The sequence below is a fragment of the Alternaria viburni genome (genome assembly GCF_023758015.1).
Source record: "Alternaria viburni strain BMP 2772 chromosome Unknown scaffold_4, whole genome shotgun sequence".
NCBI classification, from domain to species: domain Eukaryota; kingdom Fungi; phylum Ascomycota; class Dothideomycetes; order Pleosporales; family Pleosporaceae; genus Alternaria; species Alternaria viburni.
In genome coordinates, this window is record NW_026055773.1 from 1,549,286 (window position 1) to 1,565,899 (window position 16,614).

A 16,614-nucleotide genomic window follows, 5' to 3' on the forward strand; every position below is an offset into this window, starting at 1 on the left:
ATAGGGTTGGCGGATGCGGCTAGTGGTGACGGCAACCTTCCGCGAGGGATGACGGAGGGGCAGGGGCTCCACGCGTGTAGTGGGGCAACATTCCGCCGAGGCTGCAACTCGAGGAAGCAACGCTGAAGCCTCCGAGACAGCGCAGAAACATATGGCAAGCGTAAGTTGACTTTACAATCGCTCGGAAGATCCTTGCTGACAAGTGTAGCACGGTATATCGCGCGGGTCTGGCCCGGTCGTCCGCTCAGAAGAAGCACGGCAGAAGGAGCTGCGACAGATCACAAACTACAAAGATTTGGCGGATCTGGTGAACACAAAGGTATTGCAGCCAGGAGAAGCATTCATTGGATTCAGCTGACAGTCGCTTCTCAGGTTGCCGAGAAGCAATATACGATCGAAGTTCTGGGCCTAGTCACGAAACTCTTGAACGAGAATCCTGAATACTACACGATATGGAATCACCGAAGACGCGTCTTGATGGCTCTGGTGACCGCAGACACCCCCGAACAATCACCAGACGAACTCTTGCAGGGCGACCTGCAGCTCACATTTGCGCTATTACGAAAGTTCCCCAAATGCTATTGGATATGGAACCACAGAAACTGGCTGTTGCGCGAAGGCGAAGCGCTGATGGGCGCGGACGCAGCACGTAAGCTCTGGTCGGGAGAATTACAACTCATAAACAAGATGCTACACGCAGACAGTCGCAACTTCCATGCTTGGGGCTACAGGCGATTCGTAGTGTCGCAGATCGAGCGTCTGACCGCATCCGAGGACGTTTCCGCATCAGGGACAGCACAGAAGAGCCTGTCAGAATCTGAATTCGAGTACACGACCAAGATGATCAAGACCAATCTCTCCAACTTCTCCGCTTGGCACAACCGTAGCCAGCTTATCCCCAAGATCCTCCGCGAGCGCAACGCAGACGCTGAAGCGCGCCGTGCATTTCTCGACTCGGAACTAGCTTTGATATGCGAAGCCATAAACACGGATCCCTTCGACCAGTCCATTTGGTTCTATCACCAATATCTCCTCTCCATATTGTCTCCGTCATGTCCACCGGATGCGCTTGTCGTCCGGGACCTGACCAACGGCGAGCGGCAAAAGTACTACGAGCACGAGATGGAGTACATCAGGGAGATATTGGAGGACGAGGCGGATTGCAAGTGGATATACGAGGCGCTGCTCGGGCTTGCAGAGGCGTATTTGGAGGTGGACTCCGGGACTGGGTCGTTTACAACAAAGGATATGAGGGGGTGGCTAGACGAGCTAAAGCGTCTGGACCCGCTGCGGCGGGGACGATGGGACGATCTCGAGCGCAGGCTGAACCTATGAAATCCATTATGGTAGCATTCAAGGCTTGCTGTTGGGCTTCTCCACACTACTCGTTGCAGTCGCAGACGCGGCTTCCGTCTTGTTGTCCTTCTTCCATGCCCAGAGCCCAAGCACGTTTGACCATGAGTTGTCGGCAGGCGCGGAGGCGACAGCTTCCTCTTTCTGAGTCTGTAGTTGTGCGGAAGGTGGGGGTGCTATAGCACTCGACGCAACGGGGATGGGATTCGGGGTGCTGGAAGCGTTTGCAGCGGCGAGTTCCCTGTCACGAATGTTAGTGAAAGCGACAAAAGTACCTGTGGAGTCTGCGTACCGTTTGTACTCCTCCTCCATCCGTGCGATTCGCTGTTTCTTGAATTCTCCATCGAACGTAGCTACCCCGATTGACACTCCAACGATAGTCGCCAACGCGACTGGAAGAATACGTCCCGCCATTTTGTGTGTTCGTTGCGTAAAATCACGGCGGTCGAGTTTGGCGTGTATGACGAAAGCACTCCCGCGGGCAAAAAGTTGAGCCCGCCGCCGTCGCCAGCACGCGCTAAGCGGAGCACGGGACGACGCGCCATGCCTTCAGCCATCACCCAAAACCTCACCCCGCCAGCATCCAACCGCGGAACGACATGCAGGCGCGTCCAAATGTCCAAATGGCGACAGAAAGGTTTTGTCCAGGACTCGGATGAGGAAGAAGACGAGTCTCAGCTTGAGAGTCAGAGTTCCAGGCAGAGTGTTGGCCTGAGTGGACGCGTCGAACGCGTCGAAGATGGCATCGCGCCGGTCCGACGGCATGAGGCACCCACGGAAGAGGTGCACGGAGTCAACCAAGAGGAGGGAGAAGAGAAGTATGCCGACGAAGGCATCAATGGGATAGAGAAGCAAGAGACGGGCATCGCCACGCCTACCAAACACAGCTCGCCGAGACGCCCTACGCCATCTCCCTTCACGCCCAAATCAACGCGCAGTACAAGAAGAGAGCCCACCGAGAGCCCTGATCCGCTGCTAGGCTCACCTACGCCTAGAAACCGACAGGCTGTACCACCTCCGTCGTCACAGCGCCTGGCATCCCCGATTCTCCAGCCAAGCTCTGCCGTGTCCATACCTCAACTCGACGACGGCCATGTTGTGCCCCTCTCCGATGCCTCGATTACCCCGATACAATCAACTGTCCCCGGGGAACCTCAAACCTCTACACATGCTTCAAGCATACTCAGAGAGTTCGGCATCGCGCCGTTGTCCGATGATTCCGACGATGATCTCTCAGATCCGCCCTCGGACCTGGAATCGCCCCCTCCTGCTTTCGCTGAGCCCCATCGTCGTACGGCAGTTCAAGTTGTCATACCATCCGCAACGGCTCTACAAAGACAAATCGCCGATGATAGGGCAAGACGCGAGTTTCGACAACGGAAGCCCATCCAAATGCACCCATATGCGTTGGAGGGTGAGATGTATCGGAGAGAAGTACAGAGTAGAGGCCTCAAGCCGGTGCGAAGAGAACGTTCACGTTCCCCTCAGGGTCATCACAGACAGCCAAACGATGAGTCGCAAGAACAGGAGTTCAATCCCGATCAAAGCCCCACAAGCAGCCCTCCCGAGGTCGAGATACCCGTCTCTACACCTGTGCTGCCACGTCCAAGAAATGATCTCGTTCATCGGCCTACTTCTGGTCCCGCCAGACGTCCTCCTTCTACACAGCTCCGTCACCCTCATGCAGCCAAGCGTAGGAAGCCTAATTTCTCATCCACACAAGTAGCGGCGGCACCGACAAGCATTTTTGAAGACAGTGATATGCGACGCGATATTTGGTCCATACCTCCGAACTCGCCGCCGTATTCAAGTAGTCCGCCATTACATGGAACCACGTCAGCTCGCCGTCCAGCTATGCTGCGTGTATCAACTCCTGCTCCAAACTTGCCGACGCCGTCTACGTCGTCTGTCATGCAAGAAGACCCTCAGATGCTCCAGGGCTCAGACTCCGAGCCTGCCCCGCGCAGCATACAAAGATCCGGTGGAGAACTGCGTCGGCCAACAAGGGTAGTGATAACGGACAGCTCATCTTCGGCTGCAGGCTCTGCTAGTGAGGCAGAGAAGAGTGACGATGACATGCGTCATGTGGGCCGAAAGATCAAGGGAGTTTTGCCTGCTTCTTGGCTGCGATTCGATCGCCAGGCACAAGAGCGACGGAAGGCTCAACAGCGCGAGCGGGAACGCGCGCGTATCAATGCAGCTGCTTCCCCCGAGCCAACAGTGCCTGTTCGTGGAGTCGCTCAGAGAATCATGAGACCTGCTGGCCGACCTCGACAAAGTTCAGCTTCCAACACGCCTTCGCAAGCTCCTGTTGTCATATCTGATGATTCAGATGACGGGCCCATGGCTTCTGAGCCCCGGCCTTTGCAAAGGGTGCAAGACTCTGTGGCCGACGCCTCTGCGTTAGCTGCAATGTTTGACGATCGTTATGCCGATGACAACCTGTCCGACATGGAACACGACCGTCTACCACTCCCTACGCTCGGTGGGACTGGATCAAAGCGGAGAAAGCAGACCAAACTTACAGACGCTTTCGCGAAATCCAAGAAAGTCAGACTATCAGACGGGTTGGCAAAGAACGTTGGCTCTGGGAAACGATCGTCTGGTGGTCAATCCTCGAACAGGAAGCATGGCCACTCCAAGAAATCACGCAGAACCCCACCACCTGCCATGAGTGTCATTGACATTGATCTTTCGCCTTCTCGACCGAGTAGTAAGATGCCGCAGTTCCTTAGGATCGCCAGACGGCAAGCGCTTCAAAGACCAGATTTAGCCCGTCAAAGTCCACATGACAAGCAGATACGACTGCATAACACTGAAGACACAGAAGAGGCCAATACCACTTTACGACAGTGGCAACGGGGAACACTGAAACCGAGAGCAAATGTCGTATCGCAAAAAAGGAGATCCCGGCATCCTTTGGCTGATCGGATCGATAACCAGCAGCATGCCGAGCAGGTTCCAGTAGCTGACACCGCATCTGCGAAGGGCACTGAGGTACAATCTGAAGCCGGGACGGACGTGTCCCGTACACGCCCACGTAAAAGCATCCCCGCAGGCCTCCATATCTTCCAGCGCTCTACGACCCAGGTCAGGAAATCTACGCAACGAGGAAAGAAACATGTCCAATCAAGCAAGGATCCAGGACGAGCTGGGCGTCAGGTGCCTCTTCCGTTCAGAACCGCGCAACTTGAAGGCGATGAGAACGACTTTGGCCGTGGCCACAGGAAAATCGCATTCGAGAAGGGCCTCTTGCGTGTCGATCAGCAGTTTGGTCTTCAGCTGCCTAGCGAACAGCCTTTCGTAAACCCACAGCTGGCGAGGTATCTCGCAGATGACAATACCGAACTGCCGCCCCTTCCCTCCGCGAGAGACGTCGGAGAAGGCCAAACTGAAGGTCCAAGCAAACAACAACCTCCGGTTCGCAGACGCTTGAAGCGAAAGGTACAAGCGCAACGAATTGATGTCGATGCGCGAGAATACCGCCAGCCAAGCGAGCCAGCAGTTGACGAGATCCTCAAGAACACCGACGCTCCTCAACCACAAGAGGTCGACACGGAAGACGGCTTGCCCGTACTCCACGGGTTGGGTCCTTATGGCACCCGTTACCCGATCACGTTCGATGTATACTCTCTAGCCACCGACACGTACTTCCATTCTTCCACGTTCATCGGGGCTGACGAGTTTCGCCAAGCTCTACTTGTCAGCAAGCCCGGTAGCCGTGACCTCGATGAATTGGCCGGCCATTGCACCATCAGCCATGGCGCTCTGTCAGTCAGATGTGGCCCATGGAATGATGAAACATTTTCTAGGCTACAAGAGCTTGTGAAAGCGGTATCAGAACCTGTTGAAGTCCATGGACCCGACCCTGATACGTCATCATCAGTCCACGAAAGTCCGCTGAACTCAGCTCGATTGGCACGATCACTTATCAGCTATATTACCCACCATCTCAGCTTTTTGGATCCCATCGATCGAGATGACTGTGTGGCCAAGTTGTTGCGGCTATGCCAAACAATCTTTGACAGCTTGTTGGTTGCTCAAGGTACCCTGAACGGCCAAGATCCTAGTCATACTCATGGTGTGGTCCGTGCTATGGCATACCTTCTTGTCATTGGCCTTCAAATCCACCACATCGCTCAACATCCTACCATTGCTCCAGGAAACCAAGTCGGTGTTATCGGTCTTGCCAAAAGCTTGTCCAAGACTATCGTCGCTCACTTGATGCGACACGGCATTCCCAGTCTTGGTAGTTTTCTCGAACAAAACCAGCGACACTCCGTACGCGAGAAGGGTATACAAGATACCGACGTGATTGTTGAGAGCACGGTCATATGCATGCATGTTTTGGAGGAGATGGACATACCAGCATGGGGTTTCTGGGATCTGGTCAGTCAAGAGCTTAGTTCCAAGCTGGGCAGCGCTACTACTTTACCTGCCTTCGAGGCTACCTGGGCCACGATGTTCACCTTCCTTCCCTACAACGAGATCGATTCGTCCGGCATACCGCTTAGAAGTCGGAGGGAGACTTTCCAAAGCGACAACTGGGCTTGCATTCGAGATCTCTTACGCAGATTATTCGAGTTATACCCGAGTACGTACAGGAAGCACAGCACGTCGCTGAATGGATACGTCCGCGCCAATCTTGCAAGATGCCACCGGTTGATTGCTCATTGGCATTGGAGACGTCCGGAGTTGATGCTCAACGCTGTCTTGGATTTCTTTGGCAAGAATGGACTCAAAAGCCTACGACGTGAAGTAGGCGCTGGGTCGGTACCCTTTCTCAACGACCTTGCCACTGCTCCATCACTCAACGTCGAGCCGAATGAGAACTCCTTTCACATCGCACTGAAGTGTCTCGCTCTAGGTCTTCAGGGTATGAGTACTGCCTATCCCGAGAAGAAGATTCGTAGCTTTGTCTTCCGCTCTCTACCTAATCATGGGCGTGCTTACCCCAAGGACCAGCCCCTGGACGAAGAAAATCTCGCAGCGCTACGCAATCACCATGACCTACTCTCAACGCTATACTGGGCTGCGCCACCCGCTTGTCGGCCAAAGCTTGATCACATTCGTGACCTAGTCAATCACGAGAGCTCTCACCGCGAAGCATGTAGAGTCAGTGTTCGAGCCTGGGCCAACCTTGCTACGTATCAGCTATCAACCGAAGAGCCATATACCTCTGCACGGCCATTTGCATCCTGGCACAAAGACATCATGCACCAAACGCTCATTCAGTACAAGTTGGCAAAGACCGAAGCTGACGACTATCTCAAGTCTGGTGTTCTGGACGGCACTACTGATGTCTCTGCCGTCATGGTTCGTCAAACGATGGAAAAGAACCAGGGTCAGGTCATTGCGACGCTAAGAGACTGCATTGCAGGGATGAGCAGGGCCATTCAACATGCAAAAGATCAATCATCCCTAAGGGAATTTTTGGTGGACTCCGACGTCATGCATCTTTTGGAGCTCCCTCATCTGGAAGATCATCGACTCGTCAACGTTATTCGCGACGTCATGAAGGTCCTTCAGGATTATGCGAAGATTCAGAAAGCCAACATGAAGAAAGACGTAAGTCAACAGACAAGCGAGGAAAGCCAGGACTACGGTGACTTTCCTGATATGGATGATCTGGAAGATATGGATGTCGATGTCCCCGCAAAGACCGTTCAACAATCGGGATTGGATTTCATCCAGACTCCACTTTGGCACTTACTGTCGAACGCATTTGGCGCGGAAAACTCGCCAGATGATAACCTGCTCATGGATTGCATCGATACATGGGTTCGAATTGCAGAAGGACAGGTCCTATCGGGTGAAAGATCATGGTCGTACTATCTCGATTCGTTTAGCCAGGTATCGTGGAAGCAGTTACGCCAGACCGAACAGACGCGCAAATTCGGTCCATACTTCATGGCTGCTCTCGTTGACTGTAACTCAGCCGCGTACGAAGAGCATCGACATGAATTTTTCCAGGCTCTAATGGTAAGCTTGGTCGAGCGAGAGTCGATGCTGAGGTTCCAGCACAGACTGCTGCACGCCATCGCGCAAACGGACGAGCACCACCCGCTCATGCAGAACCTACCTTTCTTCCGCGATCTAGAGACTGGAAAATGGGACATCACTGCCGACACTCTGCGCACGCGACGCCTTGCTCTCATCTCCAGCATTCTCTCCAACATGCGCGACGACATCCACGCCATCACCCGAGCCGAACCATCACGTCTCGGCGAAATGAAACGGCTGTACGCATCAATGCTGAAGGACTTCATGACATCTATGAAGTACAACTACCAGCAGCTCCGCCAAGGCACAACGGTGACCGGCGCATACGTCGAATTCGTGCAAAAGATCGTACAGTTCCTGAAGCAATACACGAACGACATCTGCCCTGTCCTGCCTTTCTTCACAGACTCGGTCGCCTTCCCACTACCAGCCGGTGATCCCACATACGTGGTCGCACGCCTCTGTGGATACGCCCCGAAGTTGTCAGATGCAGGGACTGCGAAACAGCTGTCTTTCTTCATCCAGACCGTCGCACAACAAGCCGCTGCCGACAATCAACAGGCTTATCTGGTCAACCAGCTCAAGACTGCGCTTTGCACCGATGAGGCGCCAACTGGCGATAGGGTCGCACTACGATCGGTATTGCTACAAGGCATTCTTCCCGCATACTTGGAAGAAGCTTTCTCATCAAGCACAGCTTTCGCCATCGCTAGGCCCATACTGCAAGCACTCCCCGCGATCCTAGACACGATGATCTTTGACCTGCGTATCACTCAGCCGGAAAGTCTCGCTTCAACCGTCGGCTGCATCGTATCGATTTCACACGCCTTCATCCGGGGTACAGAACAGCTGAAAGACAACCATCATCTGCTCCAGCTACCTTGCGTCCTCGCCGCGCTCACACACATGCTGCAAGCTCTCAGATTAATCCTTTCTCCGCTGGAGTACATATGCAGCCGCACCATGCCGTCCGCACATCTCAACCCACCGCCACTAGTCACCTACATCTGCGAGCTCAGCATCTTTATCACCGACCTTCTCCGCGGCGCAACACCAGACACCATCCTCTCTTACGCCGGCGACGCACATGCGCCGCCCCCAGAGAGACAACACGCAGATCTCCTAGCCTTCTGCCGACGCGGCCTGGAAGACAGCTTGAAGACGAACTGGAGCGAGAGCGCTGGATCTATATGGTTTGGTCAGGGCCATGCGCGCAGAGAGGTGCTGTTTGATATTGAGGGTGTGGAGGAAGAACGAGGAAGACTACAAAGGGGGATAGAAGCGTTCCAGGCTGCGCTTCATGATGTCTATGGCTATGGCGACGCTGGGTTTCGTTATGAGGAGGGAGAGGACGACGGGTACGACATGGTAGTTTAGTAACGCCTTGGATTTAGCAGCATGAAAACGGCGTACACTGGCATTTCTCAGATTACTTGAGTATAATAAGAATCACACTGAAACAATCACGCTTCCCAGGTATGCGCAGATTGATCAACTAAACACCATGCGAGCTTCTCAAACAAGGAACAATTTGAACACGTCTGCAGCCTACGTTAACGTCGAAAGATGCGAAGAAGGTAGCTAATGTCAACGTTGGCTCTAGAATGTTGAGTGTTTTCCCATAAATGAGGGGTGCGCAACAAGTTAAAGCATAAATCACGCGAAATCATGCAGACAAGTAGAAGTTTATATGTTCTCATTCCGTCTCCAGCAGGTGATAGGCAAACCATACCAGCCTTCGCAGTATGGGATGTGGCTATCAGCCTCATCAACTATACACCATGAGCGAATAATAAGAACAAGAACAAAGCCAAAATCATCCCTCTCCCAAGCTCCAGCCTCTTAAGTCCATCGTCAGGCACATCTACCCATCAAGCCTCGACCTGAGCGGTCATTTCAAGCTGTGAACACAATTAGCTACATCGCGCTTGAAGGTTGAGTGAAACGTACACGTTTTGGACGACAGACCAGCGTCTTTTCGTTCCTCAGCTAGCATGTTCATCCAGATCCGCAAGGGCTCGAGCAGCCCTTCTGCTCTCTTCAGCATCCCTCTCCATTCGCGCGTTTGTAACCGCATAGTAAGAGGTAGTATCGTACTTGTTAGCCCGACGAATAGCATCTATGTGGCTCATTTGGGACGAAAAAGGATCATAGTTATGATAGTCCCCGTCCCTGGGGGGGTCGGGGTCAACTGAAGGGAGGACGGGTGCGGTCTTCTTCTTTTTTGGTTTCTTCTTTTTCTTCTTGGGTGCTACAGTCGGGGTGGCGTCGAGCTGGGGTGCTTCATCAGGAGAGACGGTTCGCGAGGAGTCCGGGTGGGTAGGGGCAGGAGGGGTAAAAGCAGACGGCAACACTCGCTCTTCTCCGACTAGCGTGGAAGCGGAAGAGCGGCGAGAGTGACCTGGAACGTGAGTTTGTTGATTGGAAGTGAGGTTATGGGGATCATTTACTTCCTGGGCGGGCATCTTCTGGGAGGAGCCTTGTGTTTTTGGGGTAATTGAAGGGACATATGGTGGAGTTGATGGGGTCGGTTCAGCAGCTGGGGTTACCCCAGAGTCTCCCGAAGATCCCTGGTTGGCTGGCGCGGCGAGGTAGGCCTCCATCTTTTCCGCCTGGTGAGTTACTGAAGAGACATCCTTGGAATCGTTGATATTACCATTGAGTTTAACATTCTCCGATTCGGCAACAGCCTTGTCTTCGCCATCGGCAGAGCTGGTACCAGCTGGCTGCATCTTTGCCTTGCCTTTGGACTTCTTGTTTCCTGTGGTGCTATCACCGCCAGTCTTTGAGTTGGCCGCTTCTGGTTGAGCAACTGTATCTGTAGCTCCAGGTGAGTTCACAGAGTCTCCTAGAGACCCAGTCTCACGCTGAGCGGAGGGACCGTCGTTGGGCTTTTGCGAGGATATGGCCTTATCAGCTTTCGCCTTAGCGACCCGATCAGCGTCTTCTTTCTGTAGAGGTGAAAAGCCAAAGTCAGTATATGTTTCATGTTCTTTCGTACATGCAAGACTCACCCTCTGCTGCTTCTTTCTAGCCTCCTTTTCTCGTTTGGCCTGAGACTTGTTGCTCTTCGCGAACGGGTGGAGCGACTGCATCTGCTGAGTGCCAGCTTTCTTGGTTGCAGTGACGGGTGAGGTCTCTGCAGCTGTTGACATTTCTTCGTTTCCTTGAGCAGTAGCGGTTGTTGTAGGATCTTGTGTACTCTCCGACGCTGGAAGCTGAGGCGCGGTATCTCCTTTTGTCGGCGCAGCTACAGGTGGATCAGACTGAGTAGTATTGCGCGGGGTGATCAGTGTTGGGGATTTATTCAGGCTGGTCTCTGTAGGTATAGACGGCGACTTTGTGGTTTCTATGTACTGTCAGACGTTTTATATGAGAATTGGGTTGGGGTCGCAGTACCATGGTTCGTAGTCATCGCCTTGTCCTGGAGCTCTGGTTGCGGCTGCGCTTGCACAGACTCAGGCTGGATTTCTGGCGCAGAATGGAAGCTAGTGTCGTTCTTGGCCTCATCGTCCGAGACGTCGTTGTCTGCTAAATGCGCAGGCGATTCTATCGGAGCTGTACTCGAAGGCCCACCACCTGTGTTCTCACTATCCTTAGCGATGGAAGTAGCGTCAGGTCTAGTCTCTAGATTCTTAGCAAGGGCGCCCGCGAAGTTGAGAGGGACGTCAGTGTCACGCTGTTTTTGTGTTGTCTTGACGTCTTGTCCTGCCTCTAGCGTCTCCGAATCCTTGGGTGGCGGTACGGTAGAAGCGTCGGCTACATTTTCCGGCTGGTCTAGCGCTGGTGTAGATTCGGGGGGAGAGGGTTTATGTTCTTCAGCCGAAGGAGTAGGCCCATCGACAGTCGCTGGCTTCGTAGGTCTAGTGATGGTTTTGGTAGACTCTGTGCTGGTCTCTTCCTCTTTCGTGACAGCTGGGCCATCAGAGTTCAGCTTCGCAGCAGCTTTCGTCTTCTCATCGGCTGCACCGGTGTTCTTGACTGTCGATTCGCGCCTACCTTTGCCCTTGTTCTTCTTTGTAGGAGATTTCTGCTGATGTTTGGGCATCTCGAGCTTGACGTCTCCTGTCTCTGGATAGCTAGGAACGTCCAACTGCGGGGATGGCTTCTTCAACAGGCCGCTTCTAGCATCCTGGGGAGAGTACGATGCCTTGGCGCTCTCTGTAGGTGCATTTGACTCTACATCAGTGACAGGCTTGTCGTCTTTCTGAATCGACATGCGTGAAGCATCACGCCCAGTATGTGACTGATCGAAATAGCTTGAACTCGATGGTATATCCCTCTGGTAGAATCGCCTTGGTACCGTCACAACGGGTCGGACTCCACGTACGTGAGGATTAAACTTATTAATGCCCAAGGCTACGCTGGCGTCTGCAGTTGATACGAATCTAGATGTGTCAGCGGATACACAGAGACAACAGCGAGTTGACTTACGTAGCAAAGGCATGAATAGAACTTGCACCGATCTTGTTGCCCCTCAAGGAGACCGCGATAGGATTAATGCCGATCGTCTGCTTGAACATCTGTGCAATTTCAGACTCGCCGGTATCGGGTAACAAATCTCCGATCCAAAGCTCGGTGACAGTCTGGTTCTTGGGTCCAATCCATGTATGACCGCAACCAGAGACGGAGTCGCCAGTGATAGCCGGGTCGTCTTCCGATGGGCGACGTCGATTGTTGTAGTCGGCATATCGAGGTCCGCCAGATGGAACGATGCCGCTGTAATCAGCGTTGGACCTGTTATATGACTCTCGCCCGCCTGGGTTGGATACTTTGCGGCCACGGCCAGACTGAGCGGCGAAGCCGCTGTTACCACCCTTCCGGCCTATGTTGTTATGACCCGGGGCACCGTTGAACTTAGGGTTGTTGCCACCGTAAGGATCGTAGAGCTCTTGGGGGTTGCGCGGTGGATTGGAACGACGGGGCACCGGCGCACGAGGATCCTGATGTTGAAGCATCATGTTGTTAGTCATGTCGCCCATCGAGACGTGCTGGCTGTGTGGCTGCTGCGTGAATATAGGGTTTATTGGCTGAGCTTGCATCATGTTCTGCTGGTAGTTGAGTTGTGCTCGAGACATCAGGCCAGGGTCGGGGTGCTGGAGAGCAAAGCCATGATGGACCACCTGAACATACGGAACTACACCCGACATCATTGGCTGAGCGATATGTTGGCCCGGTGCCATTTGCGGGGGTAGGAAGTGAGGTGACTGCATGGCAGGCATAGCGCCAGAAGGCTGTCGTGGGTATGGACCATATGCAGTGCGGTTGTTGTTCTCGACCCAGCCGTGTTGCTGAACGTAGGATCCGGAGTTCATGTTACGATTGGATTTTGGAATGTTCAAGGATAGCGCATGCATGTTGGGTGACGGTCTCGAGGGCCCCGCCGGAACACCCATATCGCCGCTCCTCAATGGAGCAGAATGGCCCCCACGCTGAACAAGACCCTGCGACGGGATGCGTTGAGGAGCATAGCGCATGTTGGGCTGATCTGGTACTCCGGAAGACTCATTCGCGACATGGTCTGGCTTATCGACGACGGACGAAGGCTCTGCCGATGTGGTCAGTTTGCTGGGTCGAGATCGTGTGATCTTGCGGTTTTTCTTACTGCCTTTCTTGTCTGTAGACATCTCGACAAGGGTGGACGAAGGCTGGGTTGCTTCATTGGTGGACTGTTGACCCCAAGTGCGTGCTTGTGGCGTCAGGCTCTCGCGCAGTGTCTCGTTAGTCGCCTTGTTCATCTCGATCCATGTAGTAATCAGAATATGAGCGACGTGCCAGAGGAATACACGAGGGAACCCGAGAGGCTCGCCGAACACGAAGATCTGGTCGACGATGGCAAGCGGATCGTTGATGTCGTAGACGTTGCCCATCTGAAGCCCGATAAAGTCGACTCGATCTGGATGCGCGAGCGCCCAATCCTTAGCGAATCGGTCCGCCGCGTAGTAGGTGTTTCGGGAGATGAAGGTCAACATCTCTTCGCAGAATTTCCTGCCCTCGATGTGGACATCTTCGGCATCCCATAGGTCTTCCACGGTCCACCCCTGTGAGGGTAGAATGCAGAGACACCTATTTGAGTCAGCGTGGGCTTCGAGTGGGACGCGAAAGGTTACTCACTGATTCTTGTACTTTACCTGCCAATGGGTCGCTGCTTGCACCACAGCCGCAGGACCTTGGACGCTACGTGCGATGACGGGCGCACGAATTGGACCTAGTGAACGGGGAGCGCGGGTACCAAGTTCGGTAGAAAAGAACGCTTGGCCGGCTCCCGGGCTGAACTTGGGGTCTCTAGTTGCATGGTTGACTGGGTCGACGACAGTGTTGTTCATATCGGTGGGGGACGCAGGCTGCTCGCCTGCAGTTGTTGCGGTTTGCGTGTCTGCAGCGGGTGGAGTTCCCGGCGGTTGGGCAGTGTCCGACATAGCTGAACTCACTACTGGCTCGATAAGGGAGGTGCGAGTGAGCAGGCGTGGAACAACTGGAGGTGGTGTTTGCAGCAGGGGAATGCCGTTGGAAACTAGCAACTGCGATGGAGAACGCGAGGTTGAAAATACTTGAGAGATTTGTGGCAAGCGCGAGGGTGCACGATAAACAAGAGTTCGTCGCTGCTTGAGGTGGAAGGAGCAACAAGTCTTGGCGCCGCCAGAAAGAGGAGGTGAGCGTGAGTGACCAACGCTCGAAATCTCCGCGCGCCGCTCTTCCGCTCATGCTATTGGCCCAACTATATAGCTTTGGCGTGACTTGTAGAGATGCTGAGTGACTGGAAAAGAACAGAAACAGAAAGATATAGTCACCGAGGATTTCGACATGGTGAAGCACAAGGACGCGACGAGCAGTAAAAAAAGTACAACACTTACACCTTAGGGAATGTTGGAAGAAGCTTCTCTTGGGAAACTCTTTTGCATATGCATGTGTTTGCATCAGTGTCTTACCAGCGACCTCGGGACGCAGCTACCGGCCGCCTAGCGAAACGTCTCTTCCTGAGCTACTGAGCGGTGAAGCCTTGAGACATACCGAGTTCAGAGGCAATTTCGAAAGCCAATAGTACTTTCCCGTATGTATTATCCGGAATCACAGGCTGAGTGGAGTGGGTATAGTACAGATCGCATCTCTCCACGCTCTACACCTTCTCCGTCTCCTTCGGTACCGACCGTATCAGCTTCATGATCTCGCTCTCATTCTCTCCAGCGACTGTCAGGGTTAGCACGAGTAGCCTCTCTTCTCCTTTGCGGACATACCAGCTTTTCCCTGATTCCAGTCCACGACAAGCGGTCTCTGGAACGCGCCTCCGTCCGCCTTCAACCTCCTCATGGCATCAGTCTCGTTTTCCGCTCCGCTGATAACCTTGCCTGCGGCGCCTGATCCGCCCAAGTAGTCCAATATGTTCTTGAGCTGGTCGGTTGTGGGTGGGGCTTCTGTGACATCAAGCTCGAACTCTGTGCGCTCGGCCTTGTCCTGCGCTTTGTGGGAGCTGGCTTGGTCTTCGGTCGCATGCGCAACGGATTGTGCGTTGGCTTGTTTGAGGAGGGTGAGGACGCGAGTGGAAGCTTGGTTCGAAGGCGCGTGGAAGAGTGTCACGACGTTCTTTGCGCCGTGCTGGATGGTATTAGCAGGTGATGCTGAGAGCCAATTCTAGAATGGCTTACCTCTCCGAAGAATCGCTTGAACATGTTTGCTGTTGGTGTTGGTGTTGTACTGTTGATGCTCTGCAAATGGAGGTGTTGGTGCTCTGACAGCTCAAGTGGAGTGAGGTTCGGGTGTGACGTAAATCGCCGCTTGGACCTGCCGTTCCCACCGCAGTATGATCTTAAGAGATCTACGATGCAGCACTCGAGGATTGGACTAAAGACAGATAATGCAGAGCTTAGAAAGCTCTTAGCTTATAGATCTGGATGAAGGCAAGCCTTCCGAGGGTGCTTCGTTGTTGATGACGGATTTCTTACAAGCTGGGCGGGCTTGTCCGCTTTTGAATGCGACCAAGATGCTATGATGGTGCCAATTCGAAGACGTGAAATAATGTAATCACAGTGGAGATTGAAACGCGATTGAATGGATGGACACAGCATCGGGTCGAGTGAAGCATGGAGGGTCAGCCAACGCGACAAGAAACAACACACGGCACATAATTCAAGACAGAGTTGGGAACACAAGCAGCTAGAATTCGTGATGCAGCTGTGCAAAAAGCAGAATGTACATGTACGCCATGAATATGCCCCCATCATCCCAAAGTGTGGGATCATGCTGCTGCTGAGGAACGTGCCGTGGCGACGTCCGTGATTCCCACTTCCCTCTGATCCAGAGTCATAGCCATCCTGAAGAAACCGAATTCATGACCGTATTCTCTAGCTCATAGTGCTCGTTTCGTTCGCCCTTCCTCTAGTGTTTGGCTTATGAAGTTGGGTTAGGGTTCATCTGGGACGTGTCAGTTCTTGCCAATCATACAAATGCGTGATGTCTACTGACCTTGCGCTTGCCACCGGTCATGGTGACGTTCACGAAACGGCGGGTGTATGTGAGCCTCTTCTTGGCGCGGCCCTTGGGGGTCTTCTTCTTCTCCTGGGGCTCAACCTGTATAGCGTGTCAGCCGGCTGTCCACATCCACATCACATCCACATAGCATCCATAATCAATCCGTCCTTCTCCTCAGGCGTCGCGTGATCGTGGTCGTGATTCGACGTGTCGCTATCGGCTGGAGGCGTGGGTGTATCGATGGATGAAGCTTACCTTGGGGGCTATGCATTGTTAGCAGACATTCGCAATCGTTCCACATGAGCCAAGACTTACTTTGAGACTTGACCTTTCCGGCACGAGCGAGGGATCCGTGAACCTTTCCCATATTGGCGGTTGTTGATGGGTGTGATGAGTCGTTCGAAGTTGTCTGTGTGGTGGCAAAGTCCGATTAGCGGTGTACCTCTGGGGTTTCGGGTGTTGGGTGCGAGTTGAAAGTCTTGGTTTCGCAAGGCTTCGCGTTTGATGCAGGTGCAGTCGTAGGAGCGGGCGGAATACGTACAGGTTGCGGTCGTTGGGTGTTCGATGACTGGGCGGCGACGAGAGGGTCAAAATGACTCCAGGGCTGTGGACGGCGGCTCACCGGATTAGCCGAGATCACGTGCAGCGCTAGTGCATCGAAGTGTGAGCATCGAGCTCAGCGGAACGGCCACTATGCATTCACTATAGACACTTCCCACAAGCAATGAATAGGCAGAGCGCATCTAGATAGCTGTGCCGATGCAGGAATTACCATCTATCAGGCTGCTGCGT

At 53.6% G+C, this 16,614-nt stretch overlaps 6 protein-coding genes across 6 annotated transcripts; 2 read left to right on the forward strand and 4 right to left on the reverse strand.

Annotated features, from left to right (window-relative positions):
- Window positions 1–151: 151 nt before the first annotated feature.
- Window positions 152–1,335, forward strand: J4E79_002800 (uncharacterized protein; the record flags this gene model as incomplete). Its single annotated transcript, XM_049351697.1, has 3 exons — window positions 152–160; window positions 209–319; window positions 373–1,335. 3 exons carry the CDS (start codon window positions 152–154, stop codon window positions 1,333–1,335), a joined length of 1,083 nt encoding a protein of 360 aa, XP_049214335.1.
- An 18-nt stretch (window positions 1,336–1,353) lies between these two features.
- J4E79_002801 (uncharacterized protein) lies at window positions 1,354–1,767 on the reverse strand (the record flags this gene model as incomplete). The annotated part of the gene is made up of 2 exons (XM_049351698.1): window positions 1,354–1,594; window positions 1,646–1,767. The coding sequence occupies 2 exons, from the start codon at window positions 1,765–1,767 to the stop codon at window positions 1,354–1,356; spliced, it is 363 nt and encodes a 120-aa protein (XP_049214336.1).
- A 201-nt stretch (window positions 1,768–1,968) lies between these two features.
- On the forward strand, window positions 1,969–8,733 carry J4E79_002802 (uncharacterized protein; the record flags this gene model as incomplete). Its single annotated transcript, XM_049351699.1, has 1 exon — window positions 1,969–8,733. The coding sequence occupies one exon, from the start codon at window positions 1,969–1,971 to the stop codon at window positions 8,731–8,733; it is 6,765 nt and encodes a 2,254-aa protein (XP_049214337.1).
- A 608-nt stretch (window positions 8,734–9,341) lies between these two features.
- J4E79_002803 (uncharacterized protein) lies at window positions 9,342–13,682 on the reverse strand (the record flags this gene model as incomplete). Its single annotated transcript, XM_049351700.1, has 5 exons — window positions 9,342–10,307; window positions 10,371–10,705; window positions 10,756–11,744; window positions 11,791–13,422; window positions 13,471–13,682. The coding sequence occupies 5 exons, from the start codon at window positions 13,680–13,682 to the stop codon at window positions 9,342–9,344; spliced, it is 4,134 nt and encodes a 1,377-aa protein (XP_049214338.1).
- A 791-nt stretch (window positions 13,683–14,473) lies between these two features.
- Window positions 14,474–15,023, reverse strand: J4E79_002804 (uncharacterized protein; the record flags this gene model as incomplete). Its single annotated transcript, XM_049351701.1, has 3 exons — window positions 14,474–14,544; window positions 14,592–14,949; window positions 15,000–15,023. 3 exons carry the CDS (start codon window positions 15,021–15,023, stop codon window positions 14,474–14,476), a joined length of 453 nt encoding a protein of 150 aa, XP_049214339.1.
- A 766-nt stretch (window positions 15,024–15,789) lies between these two features.
- On the reverse strand, window positions 15,790–16,189 carry J4E79_002805 (uncharacterized protein; the record flags this gene model as incomplete). Its single annotated transcript, XM_049351702.1, has 3 exons — window positions 15,790–15,921; window positions 16,078–16,085; window positions 16,138–16,189. 3 exons carry the CDS (start codon window positions 16,187–16,189, stop codon window positions 15,790–15,792), a joined length of 192 nt encoding a protein of 63 aa, XP_049214340.1.
- Window positions 16,190–16,614: the final 425 nt, after the last annotated feature.